The sequence below is a fragment of the Euprymna scolopes genome, chromosome 4 (assembly GCF_053919585.1).
Source record: "Euprymna scolopes isolate OS-2025 chromosome 4, ASM5391958v1, whole genome shotgun sequence".
Taxonomy (NCBI): domain Eukaryota; kingdom Metazoa; phylum Mollusca; class Cephalopoda; order Sepiida; family Sepiolidae; genus Euprymna; species Euprymna scolopes.
Genome location: NC_136485.1, coordinates 156,187,771 through 156,211,682, shown reverse-complemented (window position 1 = coordinate 156,211,682; position 23,912 = coordinate 156,187,771). Strand labels below are relative to the sequence as shown.

Genomic DNA, 23,912 nt, shown 5'->3' with positions numbered 1-23,912 from the left:
GTGTATCTTGTCGAACTCTGGAATGTTTCTGTCAAATCCAAAAATTGGGACAGAATTTTGAACAGAATCCTTTATTTACTTCACGGGGTAGAATGCTCTTGTTTTGTCAGCCATGACTGGATAGAGGTCCTAAGTAATTCACAATTGTAGCAAGGACCTGTGTCACAGTGGTTAGAGTACTTGTAACTTGTGTTTCTTCTTCAGCAAAAAAAAAAAAAAAGTGAGATTTTGAAACTGCAAATGTTTACTTTCATAAAAAAAAACAAAATCAGTTCTTACCCGAATCATCCACTATTTTTTTCGACAAATCATGGGGACATACAAGCAAACTGTTAGCATCATATTTTGGATCTTGTACGGAAGATGCTTCCTTTTTCTCAGTTGGAATAAAAACCTTGGAGGAAAAAAAAAATAAAATGAACAATATATATAGATAGATTTATTCAATAGAAGAGCAAATATGTAGACTTAAATTAACCTATATGAATTGGAACTGTTAAAAAAAATTTTCTCTAACTAAACAATATATGTTTATATCTGATTCAAGCAAAAATGAATTCTATCCCCCCCCTCCCACTTGTATATGGTAAAAAAACAAGATACAACTATATTATAACGTGTAAAGTCCACAAAAGAAATCAAACCAGCAATGAGAAGTTATTTAACAAGTGAAGCTTGACAGGGTCTAGCTTGATTAGTCCCACACACAATGCTGCATGTGAGATGACGCCACAAAAAATAGTGAAGAAATGATGAATGTGAGAAGTGTGAAGGGCCAACGTTGCCTTCACATTTTAGCCAAATTACAGAAAAATCTAATAAATGGGATAAAAGTATGGGGTAAAAATTGTCATTTTTTGCAATTTTGGGACATTTGTGATCCCTTTTGAGCTCCTGGGAATGCTGAATCCCAATGAAAATGGACAAACGATTCAGTTTCATGCCTTAAGACAGGTATATTTGAATTCAGTAACATGGAAAACCACTATATAGATATACATATCAAGTTTTGGAGTAATATGAAGAAAGAGATCCAAAAGACATGTTTTTTGTAGCCCTAAAAGTCCCAGAGGGATGCGTGGTTGGGGATAGGATGGTCTGCTTATATTATAGACGATCTTGTCCGCATGGGTAGTTTGATGAATTGAATGGATTGGTAGATGGATTTAAAAGCAAAAGGTCGCATACTGACGACAGAAACATACCAGTTTATATCAGCGAAAGAATGCAGATTTATTTACATGAGAAATATTAAGGATATAGATAGAAAGAATAACAGTTCGTTGAGAAATGAGTATGTTACTTGCAACTGATAAGAGGCTGACGGGTTAGTCAGGAGCGCTGGTTGGGTGGCCGATGCCTCCACCAGTAGCGACTCTTCATTACATGTTGATTGCCCAAGAGTTCAGCGGAAAAAATGAAGAGAAAAGAAAAAAACAGGAAGTCACGTGGCTGTGTCGCTCTCCGGTTATCAGAGTTAAAGGACGAGAATCGAGTAAGCCTGAGAGTTTCAACTCCCACAGATGTGAACCAGAATTTTGCCAGTCACTCATACTGGATTTATAATAAGAACAATGGCCTCCAAATTTTGATCAAGTTTTATGAAAACCTAATGGATGGATCAAACACTATGGGGCAAAAAGTGTCATTTTGGGGCATTTTTGTCCTCTTGAGTCTCTGGGGATACCGAATCCCAGTATAAATGAATAACGATGCAGTTTCAGGCCTTAACACATGTATATTTGAGTTGACCACCATGAAAAACCACTATATAGTCAGACATATCAAGTTTTTATTAAGAAATATAAAAAAAAGAGCAACAAAAAGGGACGTTTTTAGCAAACCAGAATTTTGCCAGGGTCACCCATACTGGTTTTATATTAAGAACAATGGGCTCCAGATTTTGGCCAAGTTTCAGGGAAATCTAATGGATGGATCAAAAGTTATGAGGCAAAAAATGTCATTTTTTACCTCTTTTGAGCCCCTGGGGATGCAACAGGAATTTTTGCAAAAAAAAAATTTTTTTTACTGTGCACATCTATTTAATGAAATACAATTTGTGGCAAAATTTTAGGAAAAACTAATGGACGGTTATCTGGCAATTGTCCGGACTAATGGACGCACGGAAGCACGGACACCACTGAAAACATAGGTCCCTCTCCGATAAATCGGGAGACCAAAAAAGCAGTTTATGATTTTGGAATATCAGAATTGCTAGTATAGCAACCGTTAGATAATAATGCTACCATGAACATTCCAATGCCACATTGATATTCAGAAATGCTTGGTTGTAATCAAAGCATACAAATGGTAGTAAACTCACCTTAACTAGAGGGCTTTCTTTTGCTTCTTTTACTAAATTATGAATTTCTTGCAAGTATTGACGTACAAGTGGTGGGATAGGATTACAGCAGGCCAACACTCCTTGTCTCTCACGAGGCAATATCTCAGTAATCTGTAGCAGCATATGGTTTGGTAACACATACCTGAAAAGAATATAGGCAACATGAATTTATTTCTTAAAGATTTAACAATTTACAGTAAATATGTCAACATCTCTAAAGCTATCAAGAATGCTGAGGATTTCTTCACATCATTCAGAAAAAGCCTTTTTTTTTTTTAATCATCTTTTAAAACATAACGTTATAGTGCAACCACACTCCAAATGACTCCAAAATCCAGTTTTAATGCCAAATATATGTTACTCAAAAAACGTGCAGAAACAGAGTTCCACATACAAGTGATCACACTGACACAAACTTGTGACATCAAGGTTGTGCTAAACAACCAATGAAAATCTTTCAAAATTATTATAAAAATTGTCGAATTTTGGATTCAATCAGTTTGCCGTTGACTATGCCAGGGACCGCATTTGATCCTTGGCCGCCATCTTGGTTACTGCCAATTACTGATCTGAACTACATCGCCATCTTTGTTACTATCAACTGCATTTGATTCTTGGCCGCAATCTTGGTTACTGCCAATTACTGATCTGAACTACGCCGCCATCTTTGTTCAACATAATGTCTCAAAACTTAACAAAAGTAAACTTAATTATCTCCCTTTGATTCTGGTAATATCAGACGTGTCATATCATGCTCCTGTTTTGCACACACGCAAAAGACATTCACACTTACGCAAAGAGACTCTAAAAAAAAAAAAAAATCATGCGAGTAATGTTTTCCGATACCTCTTCGATATTGAACTGTTCCTCATTACCTTTGTAACAGTTACTGTAAATAAATGTTTATCGATTATAAATTATAATCTCGGCATATTCGTGTATTCATTCTTACCCAGACGACCAAGCGACCACTGTACATTATTCCTCTACTAACAACAGAGGATGACTTTGGCTTTTACATATGTCATAAGATATGTCATAAGAGTTGTAACATTTGTTCAATTGATATGTTGGCATCACGATGTGGTAAGCTACTGGTTATGCTTTACACCAAAAGAAAAAAAAAAAATCAATACATCACTTACTATTGACGTTTCTGAATTTTTGAGGTGAGGATTGGTTATTTGTATTATTTGAATTCTTCCTACTACCATTCCCATCTTGAGCATCATTTTCACAACGTTTCAGTCGATGTAACCTCCGACCTTCTTCAGGTGTATCTTGTCAAACTTGGGAATGTTTCTGTCGAACTCGAGAATTTGGACAGAATCTCAAGTGGAACCCTTTATTTACTTCACGGGGGTAGCATGCTCTTGTTCCGTCAGCCATGACTGGATAGAGCTTCTAAGTAATTTGCAGTTGTATTTTTCAGTCGCCCACACTGAGGATTGAACCTTCAACCTTCAGGAGAATAACAATTTAACAATTGATTTTTCCACGTATTCTACCCACTGCGCCAAGGGTCCTTGCGGACAGAGTTTGACAAGATACACCTGAGGAAGGGCGGAGGTTACATCAATTGAAACATTGTGAAAAATCACACTCAAGATGAGAACAGTAGTTGGACGAATCAAAATAATACGGATCACTTACTATTGTTAGTCATAACCAAGAGAAAAAATGAATGAACAAAAGTCGTGCATTATACTTTTTGTAAAATGTATGGTAAACACGTCAAAAGTGAATCAAAGAGGGATGCAAGTAATCAACAATGAGTAAAAAAAAAAAAAAAACTGAAATCAAATTGAATTACTCAACCTGGAAAGCTGGATTTCACCTACATTAAAAACTGCCCTTGTGGGGAGGCAAGTAAATAGAAATATAATTATACATGTCTACTGATCACGGGCAAGAATATTTCATATTTGTTTCGAAATAAAAAAAAAAAAATGTGGCTGTTTAGAATTCCCTTAAATTACAAGAAAATCAAAAATACAGAAATCTTTGACGCATGTACACATGAACGACAGAAAAGATTATATAACAAAAAATCAAGTAAATTGGCTAAATAGCTTTATTTTTATATAGAAAATCATTTTTAAATGATTTAAAGTGATTAATTGGAAATCGTAGACATCACAAGGCTAATCTTGCAAGTTTGAATTATTGTGCAGTTATTTCCTTTCATTTCTTCAGGATGGAGATGCGAGACGGTCACTCCTTGTTTACTCATAAAATTTGATTTTTGTTTTTAGTTAAAAATAAAACTACTTGTTCAATTCACATGATTTTTGGAATATGACATTTTCGTTCCATTACAGTATGTACATCATGTAGATTTTTTTCTTTTTTAAATATAGGAGAATTCTGGACAAGAACCAAAAGAAATGTAATAGATGCTAGAAGTGTTGTTACATTATCTTAAAAATGAGAGGCACATAAGTTATGAGAAAAAGAAGAAAATCAATTATTTTATTTATGCTTACCCTATACTTTCATCTTCAATCCGAGCCGTTCTATCACGCCACATGTATAGCAGTTTTAGAGCTAACAGTTGCTGAGAATTGAATGTTTTCCTGCTTTTGTGATACAATTCCATGTACGATTCCGTCTTAAATATTGGCTTGTGGTAAATCTACAAAATACAAAAGAAACAAATCTTCATTAAATCTCTACAATCAAAGTTATGGGAGCTTAGTTCTCCACACGCAGACACACAGACGGAGAACCTTAAGGTAAACACAATTATCGCCCTTCAACTCTGGTAACAGCATACTTTGCTACCATGGGGCGATACAGCTATGTTCACTCCCGTTTTGTATCTTTCTTCCTCTTTTCACTGGGCCTCAGGATAATGCAGATGTGACGGAAACAACTTCCCGGTTCTGGCGATAACCAGGCTGCATTCGAACTCTCAAAAAATATTGAGGCCTAAACACAAGTAACGTTACTCATTCATCTTTTGTTAGAAACTCTTACAACTTGATTTGTAAATAAATGTAAATAAATCTACATTTATTTGTTATCGTATATCGGTATACTACATGGTTTCATTACGCGACCTTTGCTTCTTTCACCTACCTTACAACATGGAGGATTGGTTGGTTTTGTTTTACAATATATCAACCCTTTTCAGGTTATTTAATGCCGAATCCAAAGATTTGGAAGGAAAAATTTTTTAATAGAATATATTTGTTGTTTGCAAGTCGGTTTCTATTTAACCCATAGTTGGGACCCTAACAGGTACTACCACTCTGGGTCAGAGTGGACCTGGGAGCAATGGCAATTTCCAAAGCCCGCAAGCTGGGACCTCACCACTGGTTATAGTTTATGGTCATATCCGGGATCTGGAGGATGGGATTACCAATTACATAAGCAGGCAACCCTGTCCTCCACAAAGTAATAAAGGAAAATTTTAGAATAAATACTTGCAAAGAGTAAATTTGTACAAATTTATTTGATTTGTACAAACTAAATAAATTTGTACAAATCAAAATGGTTTGACTTTTTTTTCACCATTTGATTCTGTTGTTGGCATTGGTTTCCTAAGTTCTTTCTAGAATTAGGTACTTATGAGAGAGACTATGTGAAGGTTGTCAGCATCCATAATGAAAGTAGGTTTATCTTTTTATTACCCTAGTAAATCACCATTCACCAGGTAAACATTAACTAGAGATTGATGAGAGGGGCGTTTTTTAACATGAGACTGTTTTAAATGCATAAAGACATACAATATAATGCACATAAAGTTGAAAAACATCAACATTATTAAAATAAAATGTCTGTCATTGAAAATAATAACCTAACTTGAAAAAAAAAACAAAAACAAACTATTAATGACCCAAAAGCGAACAAGTATCACGTTGACACACAGGTTCTCATTAGATCATTTGAAATTAAATCATGTTAAGCCTGACCAGTACCAAATTTGAGAATATCAGGCACTGCATATGAGAAGAGCAAAAAAAAAAAAAAAAAAAAAAAAAAAAAATCACTCTTGAAGATGCTTTTACTTCAATGTAATTTGCGGTACTTGTTAAAATACAGTCGACAAATTAATTTTTTTAAATATGCCGTTTTAAGCAAAAACAATATCACGCACTTAATTGTCATGCCAAAAACAATGTATCCAAAAATTACGAAAAATCGAGTAGAAAGTTATTTATAGTTAAAACCCCTTTTTACAGAAAATTGGGTAAAATCGCATTTTTTTTAAAACATTATAAAGCAGACACTAGAAGTCAGGATACAGGAAACATAACTCCAAAACAAATATTTTAGATTACTTGTGTCATGGCTGCAATATTTGTTGTCTACAGTGATAGACTTCCTTTTTTTTTTTTTTTAAAAAAAAAAAACACAATAGCAGTTGTGAGTAGAACATTTTTCGTAATTTTTGGATATATTACTATTTTCAAAATGACAATTAAGTGCATAATATTGTCTTTGCTTAAAACGATATATTTAAAAAAAATCAATTTGTCAACTTTATCTTAACAAGCACCTAACTTGCTAATCCACACGTGTTGATACAATTACGGTGGAAAAGCCACCCAAAAAGCAAAAGCTGAAATACTGACCGCCTTTGTTTACAAATGAGGATTTTGTAATCAAGAAGCATGGTGGATCTTTGACATAGCTCAAAATAATAAAACCAAACCTGAAATGCCAGAGATAACGTCTAAAATGCTAAAGTGACTATCACTCATTTACTTTTATTTCATTCAAATGCATGTCGATCTGCAGTCGTGCAGAGGATACCTCACTAGGGTGCTCTCAGAGCATTATGTTTGTTAATAAATTTTTTAAAATATTGTATTAAAAAAAAAAAAAAAAAAATTTGAAAGAAAAAAATTTAAAAAAAAAACAAAAAAATGTGACTTACTTTTAAGCAGATCTCTTTATTGTATTTAAAAAAAAAATTTTAAATAAAAAACATTTGAAAAAAAAAAAATTGAAGAAAAAAAGATCTGAAAAAAAAAAAAAAAAAAAAATGTGACTTACTTTTAAGCAGATCTCTTTACTTCGAGTTAATGTAGACCTCATCAAGTTTTTCTGTTCATTGCTCTTCTCCAACAGTTCATTTTTCATTTGGTCATAAATATATAGCAAGTAATGTGTATCTTCACGAGCATAGTTAACCAAAACATCAGGTAATGGTCTAGAACGCAATAAAGAGAGAAGAAAATGAGGAAAAAAAAAAAAAAAAAAAAAAACAGATGCCTGGTACTTGACGAGCAAAAGATACACAATGTAAAATTATCCTTGATTTTAACATCAGATCTGATTAATATTATTATTATTACAGGGTGCAACGATAAAGTTCTTGTCCTAAAGAAAATAATACTACAGCTTAATTTTGAAACTTTTATTAAAAAAAATCAATTTAGGTTGCTTGATTACGTAGTAGAACTGACATCCATTCAATGTAGCAACTGGGAGCATGCCTTTTCTACAAGCGCCGGCAGGAGCTTGGCGAATACTCGGCTTTGGTGTTGCGGGACGTCATGTTTGTGAAGTTCTCAACATATGACCAAACAAAGCAGTTCAGAGGGTTCAGGTTGGGAGGGCATTGAGAGAAGGGTACAAAGTCGTAGCACTCCTTCTGGAGCCAAGCTTGGGTCTCTTTCGGACTGTGGGCTGGCGTAAAGTCCTGCTACCACACCCAGGGTCTGCCAGCGGCCACCTGATTGTACCAGGGGATCACCACACTCTTCAGCACATTTTGTGGTGATTTTCAAGCCAACTTGGAAATGTGAAATGGCATGATGTGGCCCTCACTTGAAACCACACTAAAGACCATAACAGTGTCCACAAACTTTGCTTTCATCACCCTGGGCACGTCCGTATTATTCATGGCAATCCAGTAATGCATTTTGAGGGTGTTGGCAATGGTCCTGTTGTCATAACTTGGATCAGTAGAGAGCATGAGTTGTACAGCGGCACTTGCTTGTTGAACATTGTGTCACTTTCAGACATGATAGAAGGCTCTTGTCGCTCTTGAGATTTATATGCAACTGGCCAACTAGTAGATGGTCTGCAACAAAAAAAAGAAAACCGGTTTTCATCAATTGGAAATGGAATTATGTTGTCTTTTCTAGGGCGATAATTTTATCATTCCACCCTGTATATCATCATATTGGGTTAAGCTTACATTTTACATGTTGGCATGTGTTGGACTGCTTTTAGAAATTGACTTTGCTAACCTATCTCTGTCAAAGTCTACTGATCCCTCTTTCTCTCAAGTCCATCTTTATCATTTACTCCCATGTTTTCCATAGACTTCCACTGTTTCTCAATTTTTTTTTATTCAAACCATATTCTGAGGCCAAAGACAAATCTTTCTATAAAAAAGACATTAAATTGTTAGAGAAACATTGGAATCAATGTTTCATCCTAGAAAGATGCAATGTTGATGAATAAAGTCAAATTTTATCTCAAAGTATCTGTTTTATCAGTTAGACCCAACATTTATACGTTAATTTTCGCATTTAAATATTTATTTAGTTAGTTTGCATCATTTCAAGTAAAAAAAAAACTTAGAAAAGAAAATTCATTTTTCTCACCTGATTCTCCAATCTGCTAACTGATATTGTTTGTCAACTTCTTTCTTACAATATCTTTCCAAGAGGTAGGCAAGAGAGAAATGGCTAAAATTGAGCACTCTAGCAGCTTGGCCTGTATCAAACATATTTACAATATAGATTCCAAAGTCTCTCTGCAGCCAGACAATATCACAATTAGCACCATGCAAGACCTGAAAAAGATGTTGGGTTATCAATTATTTAATGAATGACTCGTCTTTTAAAAGATAAAACTAATTATTATACAAAAGCAAACAAGAATTACGTTGACACACAAGTTTTCATCGGGTCAGTGAAATTAATGTTAAGCCTGGCCAGAAACAAATGGGGGACCATTTGAGAATATCAGGCACTGTAGTCGAGAGAAACGTGATTAGCAAGTACTTAGGTATGATTTGCTAATCCACAGGTGTTGATAAAATCACGGTGGAAAAGTGTTCTGGGGTAACTGACACCCCTATTCCTGTCTTCACATGGACTCTCCCATCGCTGTGAAAGGAAGCCATTTTGGACTCTCTAATCAGAGATTCCATGCCAGCCTAATCGTTGACATGACTTTACCGACTCTCCTGTTTGATATTGTGAACCCCTAAAATAAGGCTACAACAAAAAGCCACCCAAAAACAAGAGCTAAAAGACAACTTGGTGCCTTTGTTTAAAAATGAGAACTAAACGATCAAGAAGCTCATAATTCCCGGTCTCAAAAGTCAATAGACATCTGATAAAACTCACTTCTGCCAAAAAGAACGCCCTTCTCTGATCATCAGATGTTTTATTGAAACCATCTGCCTTTCATATGCATACTAGCGGGGGTGACCGGCATCGCCTGGTTGTTTGTAGATGTAAAAGAAAAAAAAAAGTTTTGGTAGGGAGGTAGGCTCGAACCTAAAGCCTTGAGGCGAATAGCCTGATAAACATACCACGACGCTACGAGGGCAGAGAAGTGATAATGGCTGAAATTAAATGTTTAAAAAAGCAGGTAGTTAAACGAATGTCAACGTGTGGTTTTCTAGGTCAAACATCACGCCATAGAGAAATTAAATCACAGTGCGAATTTTGTAACATAAAAGTCGTTCAAATAAACGATATAGACGACCTCATTTTGTAAATCGTAGATATTACAATCTAGGGAGTATATAAAAAGTTGTAAGAATTAGTGACCCCCCCCCCCGAGCGCCCCACCCCCCCACCCCACCCCGAAAAAAGCCTTTGCCAGACATACAAAAAAAATACACACACAAACATATTTTCACTTTTATATAATAGATTAGATGCCCTGAAGTCTCGTTACCTCATGAAATCGCCAACTTATAAGTAAACACAGCAGTCATTTTTTTTTCTTCTTCATTCTCCTTGCTTGACATACAAAAAACCAGGTTTGTACTAATTTTTAATCACACTAGCCTGAAATGCCAGAACCAGAGATAATACCTGGAATGCTAAAGTAAAAATTAGATTGATTCTCTAGAAGTGCAAGTCATGTTTAGTTCCAGAACAGTTTTCCAATGGTTCATTGTTCTACACAAGTCCTGAGAGGTGACTGGTTTGCAGTAGACAGAACAGTTGCCAATGGTTTGTTGTTCTACACAAGTCCCGGCAGTTGAATAGTTTGCAGTAGACAGTTCTCGAGTTGGAACCCACAGAGCAAAAGATTCTTCCGTGTCGAGACAAAAAAAAAAAAAAAAAAAAAACATGCAAAATTGTTACAGAAAGGTTTAATATTTATGGAGCAATTCTGGTTTCTGATTGGTTGGTAGCAGAATGTGAATTAATTCGATTCGTCAGTTCCTAGCAGCATCGTTTATAAATAGAATCGCCCGACTGTGCAGAATCACACCCCATTATACGACAAATATTGTAACAGATTCCATAATTAATGAAATCAAATATAGAAATGATTAAATGAAAATAGACCGATTTTTACATTTAACACAATGGCTGCCACTTGAATTTTCCTGCAAAGCTGTAACTAGGATTAAATTTAAGCAAAATAAAATAGAATCTCAAAATAAAGGCAGATTACCACCAGCAGGTTGCAGCTGAATTATCATGTTCGCTCTCATGATTAGAATTTATATAATTATCTACTCAAACAAGCAGTGGTAACGGATGTCTTTTTTTGTTCACATTCTTGCAATGTTCAGAATCGGAGTTATTATTAGAGACCATGTTATATTTATTAATTTTATAAGTCAAATCCATTTTTTTTCAGTCTAAGTCTTTTTAAGAGAGTGATAGACACAGCTAAGTCAGATTACTCTGAAACCACCAGAAAGCGCATCGAAGCACAGAAATTAGGAACCCGGGATTTTTGGAAAATCTACAACAGCGTAGTTAATAATGGACAGTCAATTATTCCCCCACTAACAAACAATCATGAGGTTGCTTGCACGGCAACTGACAAGGCTAATCTGCTTGCCAGTCGGTTTGCCTCAAACTCCACACTGAACTCGGTACACCACTCACTCCCTTATTTTCCTCTGCGAACAGACGCCACACTTGACGATTTGAAAATCACCCCTTCTCAGGTACATGCTATTATAAAAAACCTAGACACCTCTAAAGCATGTGGACCAGATCTCATCCCGGCTGTGCTATTAAAAAAATGCTCTGCCGAGGTTGCTCCAGTTCTGTCCAAACTTTACAATAAATGCCTTAACGAATCTTGTTTTCCCGACTGCTGGAAAACCGCCTCTGTGGTACCAGTCTTCAAAAATTCTGGTGAAAGAACTGACCCACTAAATTATCGCCCCATTAGCCTCCTCCCGCTTTTCGCCAAAATATTTGAGTCCTTAGTTAATCAAGTCCTAGTCCAGCACCTAACAGCTGCTAAACTCCTGACTGACAAACAATATGGATTCAGGCAAGCCCGTTCAACAGCAGATATCTTAACTGTAGCTTCTGAACGTATATACCGTTCATTGGATAAAACAGGGGAGGGTAGAGCGGTGGCCCTTGATATATCTAAGGCTTTTGACAGGGTATGGCACGATGGTCTTCTAAGGAAAATTAGATCATATGGAATCACTGGAAGAATTCATAACGTAATTAAATCCTTCTTAAGTAATAGAAAAATCAAAGTTGTCCTCGACGGACGTACATCCAAACAATATGACATAAATGCGGGAGTGCCACAGGGGTCTATCCTTGGACCTCTATTGTTCCTGATATTCATAAACGACCTCCCTGATAATATTGTTTCGGAGATGGGTATATTTGCCGATGACACCATTCTCTATAACAGATATGAGGGGAAAACAAATGAACACATATCCAAGAAAATGGCAGAAACACTAGAGGATGACCTCCAATCCGTAGTGGAATGGGGACAAAAATGGTTGGTCTCATTCAATGCTGCTAAGACTAAGCTTGTTTCCTTCAATAACTACAAGAAACCTTCTCTACCACCAATAGCAATGGCCAAGAACACATTGCCTGAGAGTACTTCTTTTAAACTCCTCGGCCTAACGTTTACAGGGAATATGAACTGGAATAGATACATTGAGAGCATTGCCAAGGCTGCTGCAAGGAAGGTTGGCTCCCTCTACCGTGCTAGAAAACTACTTACGCCTGCCAGTATCCTATACCTCTATAAGGCAACCATTCGCCCATGTATGGAGTACTGTTGTCACATCTGGGCTGGTGCATCTGCTGCTTGTCTCTCGCTCCTGGACAGGGTTCAAAAAAGAGTCGCCAACCTGATAGGTCCTGAACTGTCATCTAGGCTTCAACCTCTGTCCCATCGACGAGATGTTGCATCCCTCTGCCTGTTCTACAAATACTTTAATGGTGAATGCTCTGACGAACTGCAAACACTTGTACCTCCCCGACGTAACTACCCCCGACAAACCCGACAAGCTACTAAGTCTCATCCCTTTACAGTGGAGATCCCTAGGTGCAAGAAAGCCTTTTACTCCAATAGTTTCTTCCCCAGAACTGCGGGTCTTTGGAACTCCCTTCCGGGATTCTGCTTTCCCAACTGCAATGATATGCAAAAGTTCAAGTGTAATGTTAACAAACATCTTTCTACTCTTCTCCCTTCATAATGACCCCGCTAATTAATTCCCTAATAGTAGCCCCCTGCTTCAAAGTGGCACTGTGCCTTGTTTGGGGTGAAAATTGAATAAAAAAAAAAAAAAAAAGTCTCTTCAAGTTAAAAATTAGCTATAAAAATTTTTAATTAAATAAAAATATTTTCATTGAAGTTAAAAAAATAACTAGAGAATTTTTATTTATTTATTTGTAGACTGTTATCTTCATCTTTATAGTTGTTGTTTCGCAACGTTTCAGCCAACTATTCCACTGGCCTTTGTCAGGTGGTTAACAGCGACGGGATAGGAAATGCTGAGTCTCTTAACAATATCCTCAGTAATTACTGCCTTCCATAGTTGTTTTCAGCTCACCACGCTTTGGCCAACTAATCCTCTGGCCAGCATTGAAACCGCTATCTTCAGACAATGCTCACCTGAAACAGTAGAGACTCAACGCCTCTATCCACTGCGCCATGGACCCTAAAGGCCATTGCAATTAACCACCTCACGAAAGCCAGAGGAATAGTTGGCCAAAACTATGAAGATACGGATAACAGTCCACAAATAAATAAATAAGTATACACATTACTCATCTCAAAATACTGTAGAGAATTGTTCAGAAATTACATGAAAAACAATGGTTTGTATTACTGATTTGGATCAAACTATTATTCTCATCTTGAGTGCTATTTGTGCAACACAGACTGAAACGTTGCACAAATAACACTCAAGATGAGAACAATAGTTCGATCAAAACAAGTAATACAAAAAACAGTAGCGCTTGTGCATTGTAATTTGATATTAAAAAATTGCATTTGAAGTAAAAACACAATTACATTATTACATTTTTAGCAGTTTCGTTTACTCTGTACTAGCCTGGGTGCCAGGCGTTGCGTGTGTTGCGCAAAAAAAAAAAAAAAAAAAAAAAAAAAAAATTGGTAGTAGGCAGGCAGGTTTGAACCTGTACTGCAAAGAAGGAAAATTTAAAAAAAACAAAAAAAACGTGATGTCTTTGTCGTTGCGGCTATCGCCAAACCGGAAGTAACGTAGGTTTAAATTAAGGCTAGTCAATCGAAAACAAGGGATGACTTTCAAAAATATTGACAAAAAAGGTACCTCTCCCTTGTAGAAAAGTACCCAGTTGAGGGTGAAGGAATTAATATTTTTATCCAATTTTTTTTTTATATTTGTCATCCGAAGGGTCAAGCTTCAAAACGATACCAATCTTGTGAAAATCCATCACCTCTGTTAAAAGTTTTAGGCAAACATACATACATACATACATTTAAACAGACAGGTGGGATTTATATTATAGATGACAAACTGACTTATTTCCCTTATTTTCACTCCACTTCCGCTATTTCAAATTAGGAAAGGGTCGATCAATAATAAAGTTTGTTTTTTTTTGTAAAAAATGGTTCTAGCAGACTTTCTACTCAATCATTTTCCGTAATTTTTTTTTTAATTTCGATATGACATGTAATTACAGAAGTGTTTTTAGTTAAAAAATGGATCTTCTTACAAAACATATTAGAAAGTTGTGAAATTTTTTGTCATTATATCAATGAAGGGTCTAATAGAGCAGGGCTCTACATTTTGAGTAAAACAGTCGCATTTGCGAGTAATTTTTCAAAGTGGCGACTAGAAATAATGAAACGCTTATCTTTTGCCGATTGTATTTCTTTCACTGACATTCTTGCAAAGCTCAGTACTGAGTGAAAAATATCTTTTTAACTTTTTTTTTTAATAAAACAAGCCAAGTCAAATTATTTAAATAATAAAAGGTTTAACAAAACAATATATCTTTTCTTTTTTTTTTTTTTTAACAAAGGCTGTTTAAAAAACATCTGAGGAAATTTGAATGTTTATGCATTCAATATCAACATAAAATTTGGTGTATATTTAGAATTACACTTATCAAAAAAAAATTTTTTTTTAATCTTTGATGTACATACTCATCATAGAACGAAGATGTCATATTCTAAAAATCATGCACTTGTGCTCCCACGACGTGAACACCCTCGACAGACCCGACAGGCTGCAAGATCCCACCCCCACACTGTAGAGATCCCTAGATGTAAAAGATCTTTCTACTCCAGTAGTTTCTTCCCCAGAACCGCTAGACTTTGGAATTCCATTCCAGGTCCCTACTTCCCCAACTGTACTGACGTGCAGAAGTTCAAGTGCAACGTGAACCAACATCTTGCTGCCCAAATCCCTACATAGTACTCCAGTAGTTGTTGCCCCTGTTAGTAGCCCCCTACACCAAAGTGGCAATGTGCCTTGTATGGGGTGAAAATGTAATAAAAAAAAAATTTAAAAACTTTTCTATTTGGCTAGTAAACGAAAATATTTAGTTGTCAAAGGTCAACTAAAGATAAATTGTAGAGTTTGATGTTTGGAAGAGCTTATGTTAATGATTTTCTTGAATTAGCAAATTGCAAGCTTCTTTTTACCATAAAAAAAACAACTCATTTTCTTTCATTTTCGTGATAATAGTCAGAAAAAAAACTAATTTCTTCAAACATTATACTTACTTTGATTATTTTGGGATTAGTGAAAACATCATTGAGAAGTTCCATTTTCCTTCGAAGTTCTAAAACATCAATGAGATAATCATGTTTGCGTGTGGATATCTGCATAAGGCAAGTCAAACCTTGGAATGAACGATATGAATGAGCCTGAAAAGAGAAGGTTGTACGTTTTTTCAAATAAACTTTAAATACAAAAATATTCATTAAAACATAAATCAAAACTCATTTTTATTTTCCTACGTTATACATATGAAACTGATCCACTCTATTTTTTGGTGCTAAAGAAAGTAATTTAAGTGATTTCACATTTTTCCAATGTCCCCATGTTAAAAATGGTGACACACAAGTCTTTTTTTTTTAAACTTTTTAAAACATTAGTATATATTGGGTCCAATATAATATAATAATACATATGAAATCTGCATTAATCAAAATATCATATTTAAGCATATTTATGATCAGGCAATGCCAGGCTGCCTGCTAGTATATATATATATATATATATATATATATATATATATATATATATATATATATACACAGTAATAATAATTAGTAATAAATAATGATATTCACAACTAGAAATAAAATATGTTTAAGGCTCACAAAACTCGTACTGTCTGCAAAGACCAGTGCAAAGGTTAGAGTACTTGGAAAAATCAATTATAAAACATATTTTCCTGAAGGTCGAAGGTTCAATCTTCAGTGTGGCCGATCGAATGTTACAATTGTGAATTACTTAGGACCTTTATTCAGTCATGGCTGACAGAAAAAGAGCATGCTACCCCCGTGAAGTGAATAAAGAGTTCTGTTTGAAATTCCGTCCAAATTCCTAAGTTTGATCAGATACACCTGAAGAAGGTTGGAGGTTACATTGACTGAAACGTTGTGAAAATGACACTCAAGATGAGAACAGTAGATTCCAAATAATATGCATAACCAATCCTCATCTCAAAAATTCAGAAACACAAGTATTGCGTGAATTTTAATAAAGACTACTTACTTCCAAATCAATTGCAATGACATCTTCCTTAGAAAGCTGATCATTTAGTTTTTTTAGTTTTTCTGATGTATCTACAAATGTGTACGGTGTTTCTTCCATGGCTGGGGGTTCCTATAAGAGAAAGATAATAGATTTTAAAAATAACATCACATAAAACAATTAAAAATATTTCTAAAATATATTATTCATTCAGCTTGGTTTATAAAAAAGATTGTGTTAAAGTTTTATCGAAAAAGAAACATTTTTAAATGCATGCATAGAACTGAATATATGATTAGCGAATCTCTCAACAAAGGCTTCCTTTCTAGGGCAATTTCTCTTGACATATCAAAGACCTTCGATAAGGTATGGCATAAAGGCCCACTTCACAAGATTTCCAGCTACGGCATAACTGGAAACGTTTTCTCAATTATTTCATTTCTCTCTGATAGGCTCATAAGAGTAGTGGTTGATGGGCAGAAATCAGAAGCCCACAGTATTAATGCTGGAGTCCCTCAGGGGTCCATCCTGGGCCCGACTCTCTTCCTGATCTATATCAATGATCTCCCAACACACATACTTAAATCATTCATTTGCATCTATGCTGATGACACGACCATCTATGGCAACACATCAAAGGCCGTAAATGACAAAGTTCTCTCTGATTCTCTCTCCTCTGATCTTAAGTGCGTGGTACAATAGGGGAAGAAGTGGCTGGTTACTTTTAATGCATCTAAAACCAAGCTTCTATCTTTACATCATCAATGCTCTGATCCCCTCTCTCTCTCGGCGTGATTATTGAAAAAAATGCAAAAAACAAACAGATGAACGGGAGTGAATTACTAGATCCAATCCCTCCTTTGTCGGAGGACCAACATGTTATAACTTCTGTTGTAAATGATAATATTAGTGATGGGACGATTTCCAATATTTTTCGCGATTCCGATACAATTACCGATTCCATGCTAAATTCCGATTCCAATTCTTTATAAATTTCTAATTATTTAATTATAGAGTTGTTATTTTTCCTGATTTTCATAAAAACACGTGTTAAATATGCAGATATTTTCCTAAACGTCAAAATACACTTGTGGAAGATGATCTATCGATTTTAGCTTTACTGGTATTTTAAAATCAATAAATATTTATGTTATCATTATTACGAGCAATGGAGGATTTTACTTCAAACAAAATCAAATAAAAAAAGACAATTAAAAGAATTGTTTTGGCATCGGAAAATAGGCATCAATGTTTCTGATTCCAATACAGATTCCGATACCCCCAAATCTTCTAATTTTTCTGATTCAGATTAATCATCCCAACACTAGATAATATTCTGTATTTTTTTTTTTTTTAAATCAATAAAAATAAAATTGTGTGTGTTTGACTTACCTGTGGTTCACATTTTTCAAGTAGATGAGGGAGGATTTCAAAATGTTCAATTTCATATGCATATGGATGAGGGTAGCTGAAATTATATGATACACAACAGCAATTTTAATATTTCATTAATGTTATTTGAAAGCAATAGATTCAAGAGATTTTGAATTGGCTCAGGAAATGTAGCATTTGGGACAAAGCTTGGAACACAAGTTCAAATCTTTCTCAAGGTTTGTTTATTTCTAACATTTTTAATACGTCTTTTGAAAACTTATTTAAACAGTGAAAAACTAACCTAATAAGACAGACACTAAAACAAATTATAATTGCAAAAAGTATATCAAAGGTATTATTTTAATATTCATTTCCTAAATTCTAGTATGAATCAAGATCAATTTATAGCAAACTCAACAAGTATTTTAATTGGCTTTATGTGATCATCTCATAGTTCAACTAAATTGTATACTCTTCACTCTACAATAAACAGCAAGAGAGAGAGAAGGGGGGGGGGTATTTAGACAGCATTTTTTAATTTAAGCAAACATTGTTAAAAATAATTTTCCCCACTCTTTATCTATGCCTAAATCCAAACGTAGATTCCATGAACAAAGCTTCTTTCTTAGAAGTGCACGCCTGTGGAACTCTCTTCCATTTACCTGTTTCCCACCTGACTACAACTTGGATGTCTTCAAGTCCAGCATAAACAAATTCCTGATGAACCTCCCCCTAGGAGACGTTTTTTTCAGATTACGATGTGGAATACAATGTTTTTCCGAACCCTGGTTCCGGTATTTGCCCTACCTTACGGTGTTATTTATAATGTTGATCATATACATGAGTATTATGTACTGTACTGTATTTTGTTACTAATTTTTAATGCCGTATCCCAGGGTACTACTGTACTTTTTTATTTTTCAATTTTTCTAATATTTTTCTTGCAAAATTCAAAAACATTAATATAAGTTCCACATGTATCATTAACATTTTCGATTCTTTGTCAAATCATCATCAGGTGAAAAATCAGAAGCATCTATTCTATTGAAAGCAATTGAAATAGAGATTCCTCTAGTCAACATCAGCAACACATTCCTTGGCCTTTTGGCTAGGAACAAAGTGTAGTACTTGTTCTAATGCTACACTTCACCTTTTCTGACCTCAATCAGTGGAGGAGAAATTCTTCTAGACTGGGGCAATTTTTAATTTTGTTCCTATCCAAAGTGCCCATTATTTGGAGAGCTGGATTTTCCCTACATTAAAAATCGACCTTGTATCTAACTTTGCCCTCATGGGGAGGCAAGTAAATAGAAACATCATCAATATATTCAAAGGTGTAACATGAATGGCTGTTTGGGTTTTGTTGGAATATTTTCAAGGGTATAAATCTCTCAATACAATTAACTAATTAGATATATTGTATGTGATTCAGGACACATTCATTTTGAAAATGGATTTTAGATAGAAAAGATCTTAAACTGTTTAAACTGTTTTTGAAGTATCTGTGAACTGTGCGATGAAGTATCTGTGAACTGTGGGATCGAACAAATTTATAATGCAAAGGGGAGTAACTCGTTGCTTCTTTGGTAAAGTTGCCTCCCTTTGTCCATAGACCTAAACTTTAATTTCTCGCGATTTCTCGTGAGATCAACGACCGGAAGTGGATAGGGGAAGGAAAAGATAGTAACTTTGAAAATGGCGAGATGAACATCATGCTCATTCATCGATTATCATATTTGGACTTCTAACTTTCATCCATTATGTTTGAATTGTAGTTACGTGTGTGTGCGTGTCTCAATAAACGTATATCGGTATGTAACAGTGAAATGTTTCCTTATTTGTTCGTAAGTGTTATGTTTCTTTCCATATGAGCTGCTACCTACCAAACGTGAAGGTTGGACTCCCTACGGTAAGATATTTTATATTACATTGATCTAACGCATTCCACGATATAACACTAGCTAATCAATAAAAGCCCATTTTGTTTTTTATTCATCAATGAAACCAATTCTCATACTCACACAAATTCTGGATTTTCAAGTTCTTCAGTACTGGCTGAAATCTGTAGACTTTCTGAAAAAGAAAAAGAAATCTGAAACATTGTACAATGAGTAGATATTTTATTAGTAGTATGAAATTGTTCATTAGATAATAACCGAGATGTGGAGCAAGTATATTTGGATGGACTTGGGGTTATTAGCTGGTTGGATGACCGCATCCCTTGTCGATACGAGGTAGGTTCATTTCACAGTCGGATTTCGGCGCGGTTTGCTTGATCTGTGTTGGTTAATAGAATTCTTGTGTGCAGGGCGTTTGCTCAGTTGGTAGAGTGCTTGCCTTGTATGCAAGAGGCTCGGGTTTCGAATCCTGAGTTCGGATGTGTCTAACTGACGAGCCCAAATGAGGGCGAAACTCGAGTCTTGGACTTCCAGTTCTTTGACTGTCATGGCTCTTGTGAGCTGCGACGTTGTTTGGCTGTGGAATTTATTATATATATATATATATATATATATATATAACTAATTTCAACCATTCTTAATTAAAATAAGATCGAAAATCTTTTCAATGATTTTTAAATAAAGAAAGATTGGAAAAATGTAATAGAAAATAGTTGTAGCGGAACATGCAAGGAAATAAGCAGCACTCGCTAGATAAATTATATTTATAACCCGTATGAATTTTATTGATAACACCACTTAAAAAGTCTACTCACTGCCACATGTCCATTTAGCCTGGCTTGTGTTTCTCCTTCCTCTAATTGTATGCCGGCCCATTCTCATCCTCAACTTTATATGCCCAATATCATTCGACCCCCCCCCCCACTTTGCTTCTCCAACATTATGCCAGCCGTAGCCAGCCATTTCTCGCCTTTACATATCCATTTTTTTCGACGTCGATTCTCCAACCATGTGATGTATTGTTTTCTCCTTTTTTCCTTTTTCTTCTTGCACACACTTCCTAATTTACATATACACTTTTTTCAGCTGTTGCTGCTGCTAATCTCTTCGCAAGCCAGCCATCCTTCGCTGCTGCTGATATTTTCTCACGCGCTCGTATGCACTGTGTTACACATCACAATGATGCCAGATAGACTCTTTCCTTGCTTGACAGTGCTAATGACAGAAGTTCCTGAACTTATTAAATCCACCCTTAACTCTTGCTGTCACACCAGCACCAGTTCCTCTCTGTACTCTATAAGAAATTATTTTCATAAAATTTTCAAATAGGCTTGTTCAAAACAAATAATCTACATAAAATTTAGTAGTTACCTTCAAGAGATTTTAGGGCATTAGGTTTTCTACGAATGACTGGAACAAAGGGACGATTTCTATTGTCAATATCATCAGAAAATTTGCACTGAGGTCTGTATATCTGTTTAGCAGCCAAAAGACGGTAATTATTGCTGCTTGTGCTTGCTGAAGATGGTGTCTGTAGAGAAAGAAATAACAAAATGCTGTTGATCGTGTTAGAATATTCAAAATTCATAATATTCAAGAAAAAAATTATTATTCTGAAAAAAAAAAAAATTGATAAAGAATTATGAAGTTTTCATTATAAATCAGAAAAAGTCGGATTTAAGAGATAAAATAAAAAATTTAGAAAAAAAAAAACAACAACATTTTAGAGGTTTTGCTCTATATTCTTCATCGATATTACTTACGATATGTATTCTGTTGGAAATAAATATTTGGTTACTATAAGCAAATGTATATAGCAACGATTCAATTTTAAACAAACAAAATTTGTTTAGATCTGCAAAAAAATCCTTATTGTATTGGAATGAGTTTAGATGCAGTTAAAAGGATTTGACACAAAACAAATATTTTAAGTAGAAACTTTTATTTAATCCCCACACTAACGTACATGCAATTACCCTTATCCCTGAGTGGCTTCCAGGCCTTGATAAGTGGTGATCACCTTGTAAAAAAAAAAAAAATTGTTCTGATCCTTTCATATCCACTAAGTATTAAGCATATTTAATAAATCATTGCAGAAATGTCTACAATTTTACGTAATCATAAAATTAAATTATGTATTTAAAATAAATTTGTTTTAAACCATGCAAACATAAGTTCTATTTTCTATAATTTTTATTCGTTAGCTTGAAGTGAAAATGTAAAATGAGGGAAGAGACAAAAGAAAGAGATAATCTATAAAGAAAAAGAGGGTGGAGAGATATATATACAAGAGAAGGAAGAGGGAGAAAATCGAGAGAGTGACCACTGGAGGAGTGAAAGTCCATTTTCAAATCTCCATTTCTTGAATTACAAGAATGAGTCATCCACTTGACCAGTCAAACTAGAGTGAATCACACCAACATGGCTATTCGTTGGCTAGCCTGTCAAAGAGTACATTGTTCAGGTACGCATGCGCATAGTTCATGAGAAGTATACGCCGTGAAAAAAAAAGCCGAAAAAAGGAAAACACGATTCAGTGAGCCATCAAAGCGAACAGGCGAGGCTGTTCTTCAATCCCACTAGCAGAAGAGAAGGCATCTGTATGCACCAACACCATGGTCATGAGAAATAATTAAGAGAGGCTAAAAAGTTATCTTTATGACTAAAAACAACAAAAAAGAAAGAACTTTCTGGAGGAAATAATGTGACCACTGTACGACCTCAAAGAAGAATCTAAAAGAAATACAGAGTATAGAGAAAAAACGTCATGCCTGTGGTTAAAGGCGAAACTTGTTGAAGGAAACACTGCAAACAAAAAATGAAAGGAATGATGCAGCTGTAAAACTAAATTTTATGTACTCTTAAAGAAAAATCTATAGAAAAATGAGCTGTTTGAAAGAAAACATAAAAGAAGCAGCTAAAAGAAACATGAATCTTTAAAAAAACATTTTCCCACCTCAGAAAAGGAACTGTGAGTTTATCCTCTTTTCTCTCTATCTCTCGCTTTCTCTCATTTGACATTTTGTTTATTTAGCTAGTGAATAAGATATCCTAATCCATAATTTTGCTTGTTCTTTTCATACTCTTATTTTTTTTCTTTCTCCTCCTCATTACTTTGTTAATAAACTTTAACGTTTAAATTTGTGTTTGTCTTTTTTTTTCATCATGTTCTGTCTGTGTATTCTACTTTATGGGTCTGTGAAAAGTCCCAATTTTCAGTCTTATTTAAAGCCATTGAGCACCAAACACAAGGCCTCTTTTCCCTTTTAAATAATTTTTTTTTAATATTTTACTACGTAACTGTCTTCATCATTTCCAACAGAGTGGGGGGGGGGTGACAATAACAAATTAGTTTTAATAGAAGATATGCTTTCACTATTAATATTTTATTAAAGGAAAATTGTCCCCTTATCAAGATTAAAATCAAGATAATAATGAGACTAAACCTTAGATCTAGAATCCTTATTCCAATATTGATCAAAATCCAGTACATGATTTGGATTCTAGAAAATGTCTAAGATTTAATAAGTCTTAACAAATTAAAATTCACGGAATCTTACTTTAATTGGGGTCTAATGATCAATGCAATCCAATATTTGAATTTTCAAATGAGGCATCCATATTATGACCCCACCTAAAACCCCTTTAAAATATTTAAAGTAACTGAAATGTGGGAAATATTTATTAATTCATGCCTAATACCTATTGTTAGAAGTAGAGGTGTATCGATTAATTGGCAGGTAATCGACCTAATCAACTACTTTGTCGATTAATTGGTAATCTGCTAATTTGCCGATTAATCAGCTGATTAATTACTTTTTTCTTTCCTATTAAATTTAAATCATTTCATCATTGCCAAATGGCTCATCAGATAGCTTAGACACATCACCATAGTAACTGCTAATTTAACTCGATATTTAATTAAGTGCCCAGCCATTATTATACTTTTGGCTTTATTAACTAAAATTACAAAATATAAAGTACAATTTCCAATTCTGAAATGAATATAAGTAAACAATTAGATAAGAAAAAAAAAATTTCCAACCGATTACAAAGTACAAATTGTAATTCTTGAAGTGAAAATGTGGGAAATATAAACTGATGCCGAATACCAATTGTTAGAAGTCACAAAAATTGCAGGTATTTGAACTTTCACACCAATTTT

The 23,912-nt window shown here is 34.7% G+C and overlaps 1 protein-coding gene across 2 annotated transcripts in view; it reads right to left on the bottom strand.

The window, feature by feature from the left end:
• Window positions 1-23,912, bottom strand: part of LOC145269784 (exosome complex component 10-like) — an 85,621-nt gene that overhangs the window by 36,787 nt on the left and 24,922 nt on the right. For both annotated transcript variants that reach the window (XM_080125506.1, XM_080125510.1), the window contains exons 5-14: window positions 21,119-21,278; window positions 19,871-19,922; window positions 17,868-17,943; window positions 16,497-16,607; window positions 15,497-15,640; window positions 8,911-9,101; window positions 7,349-7,505; window positions 4,831-4,979; window positions 2,324-2,486; window positions 280-394 (exon numbers count right to left, since the gene is read on the bottom strand). In XM_080125506.1, the coding sequence (XP_079981632.1) occupies window positions 280-394; window positions 2,324-2,486; window positions 4,831-4,979; window positions 7,349-7,505; window positions 8,911-9,101; window positions 15,497-15,640; window positions 16,497-16,607; window positions 17,868-17,943; window positions 19,871-19,922; window positions 21,119-21,278 (1,318 nt within the window). The remainder of the gene's footprint in view (window positions 1-279; window positions 395-2,323; window positions 2,487-4,830; window positions 4,980-7,348; window positions 7,506-8,910; window positions 9,102-15,496; window positions 15,641-16,496; window positions 16,608-17,867; window positions 17,944-19,870; window positions 19,923-21,118; window positions 21,279-23,912) is intronic.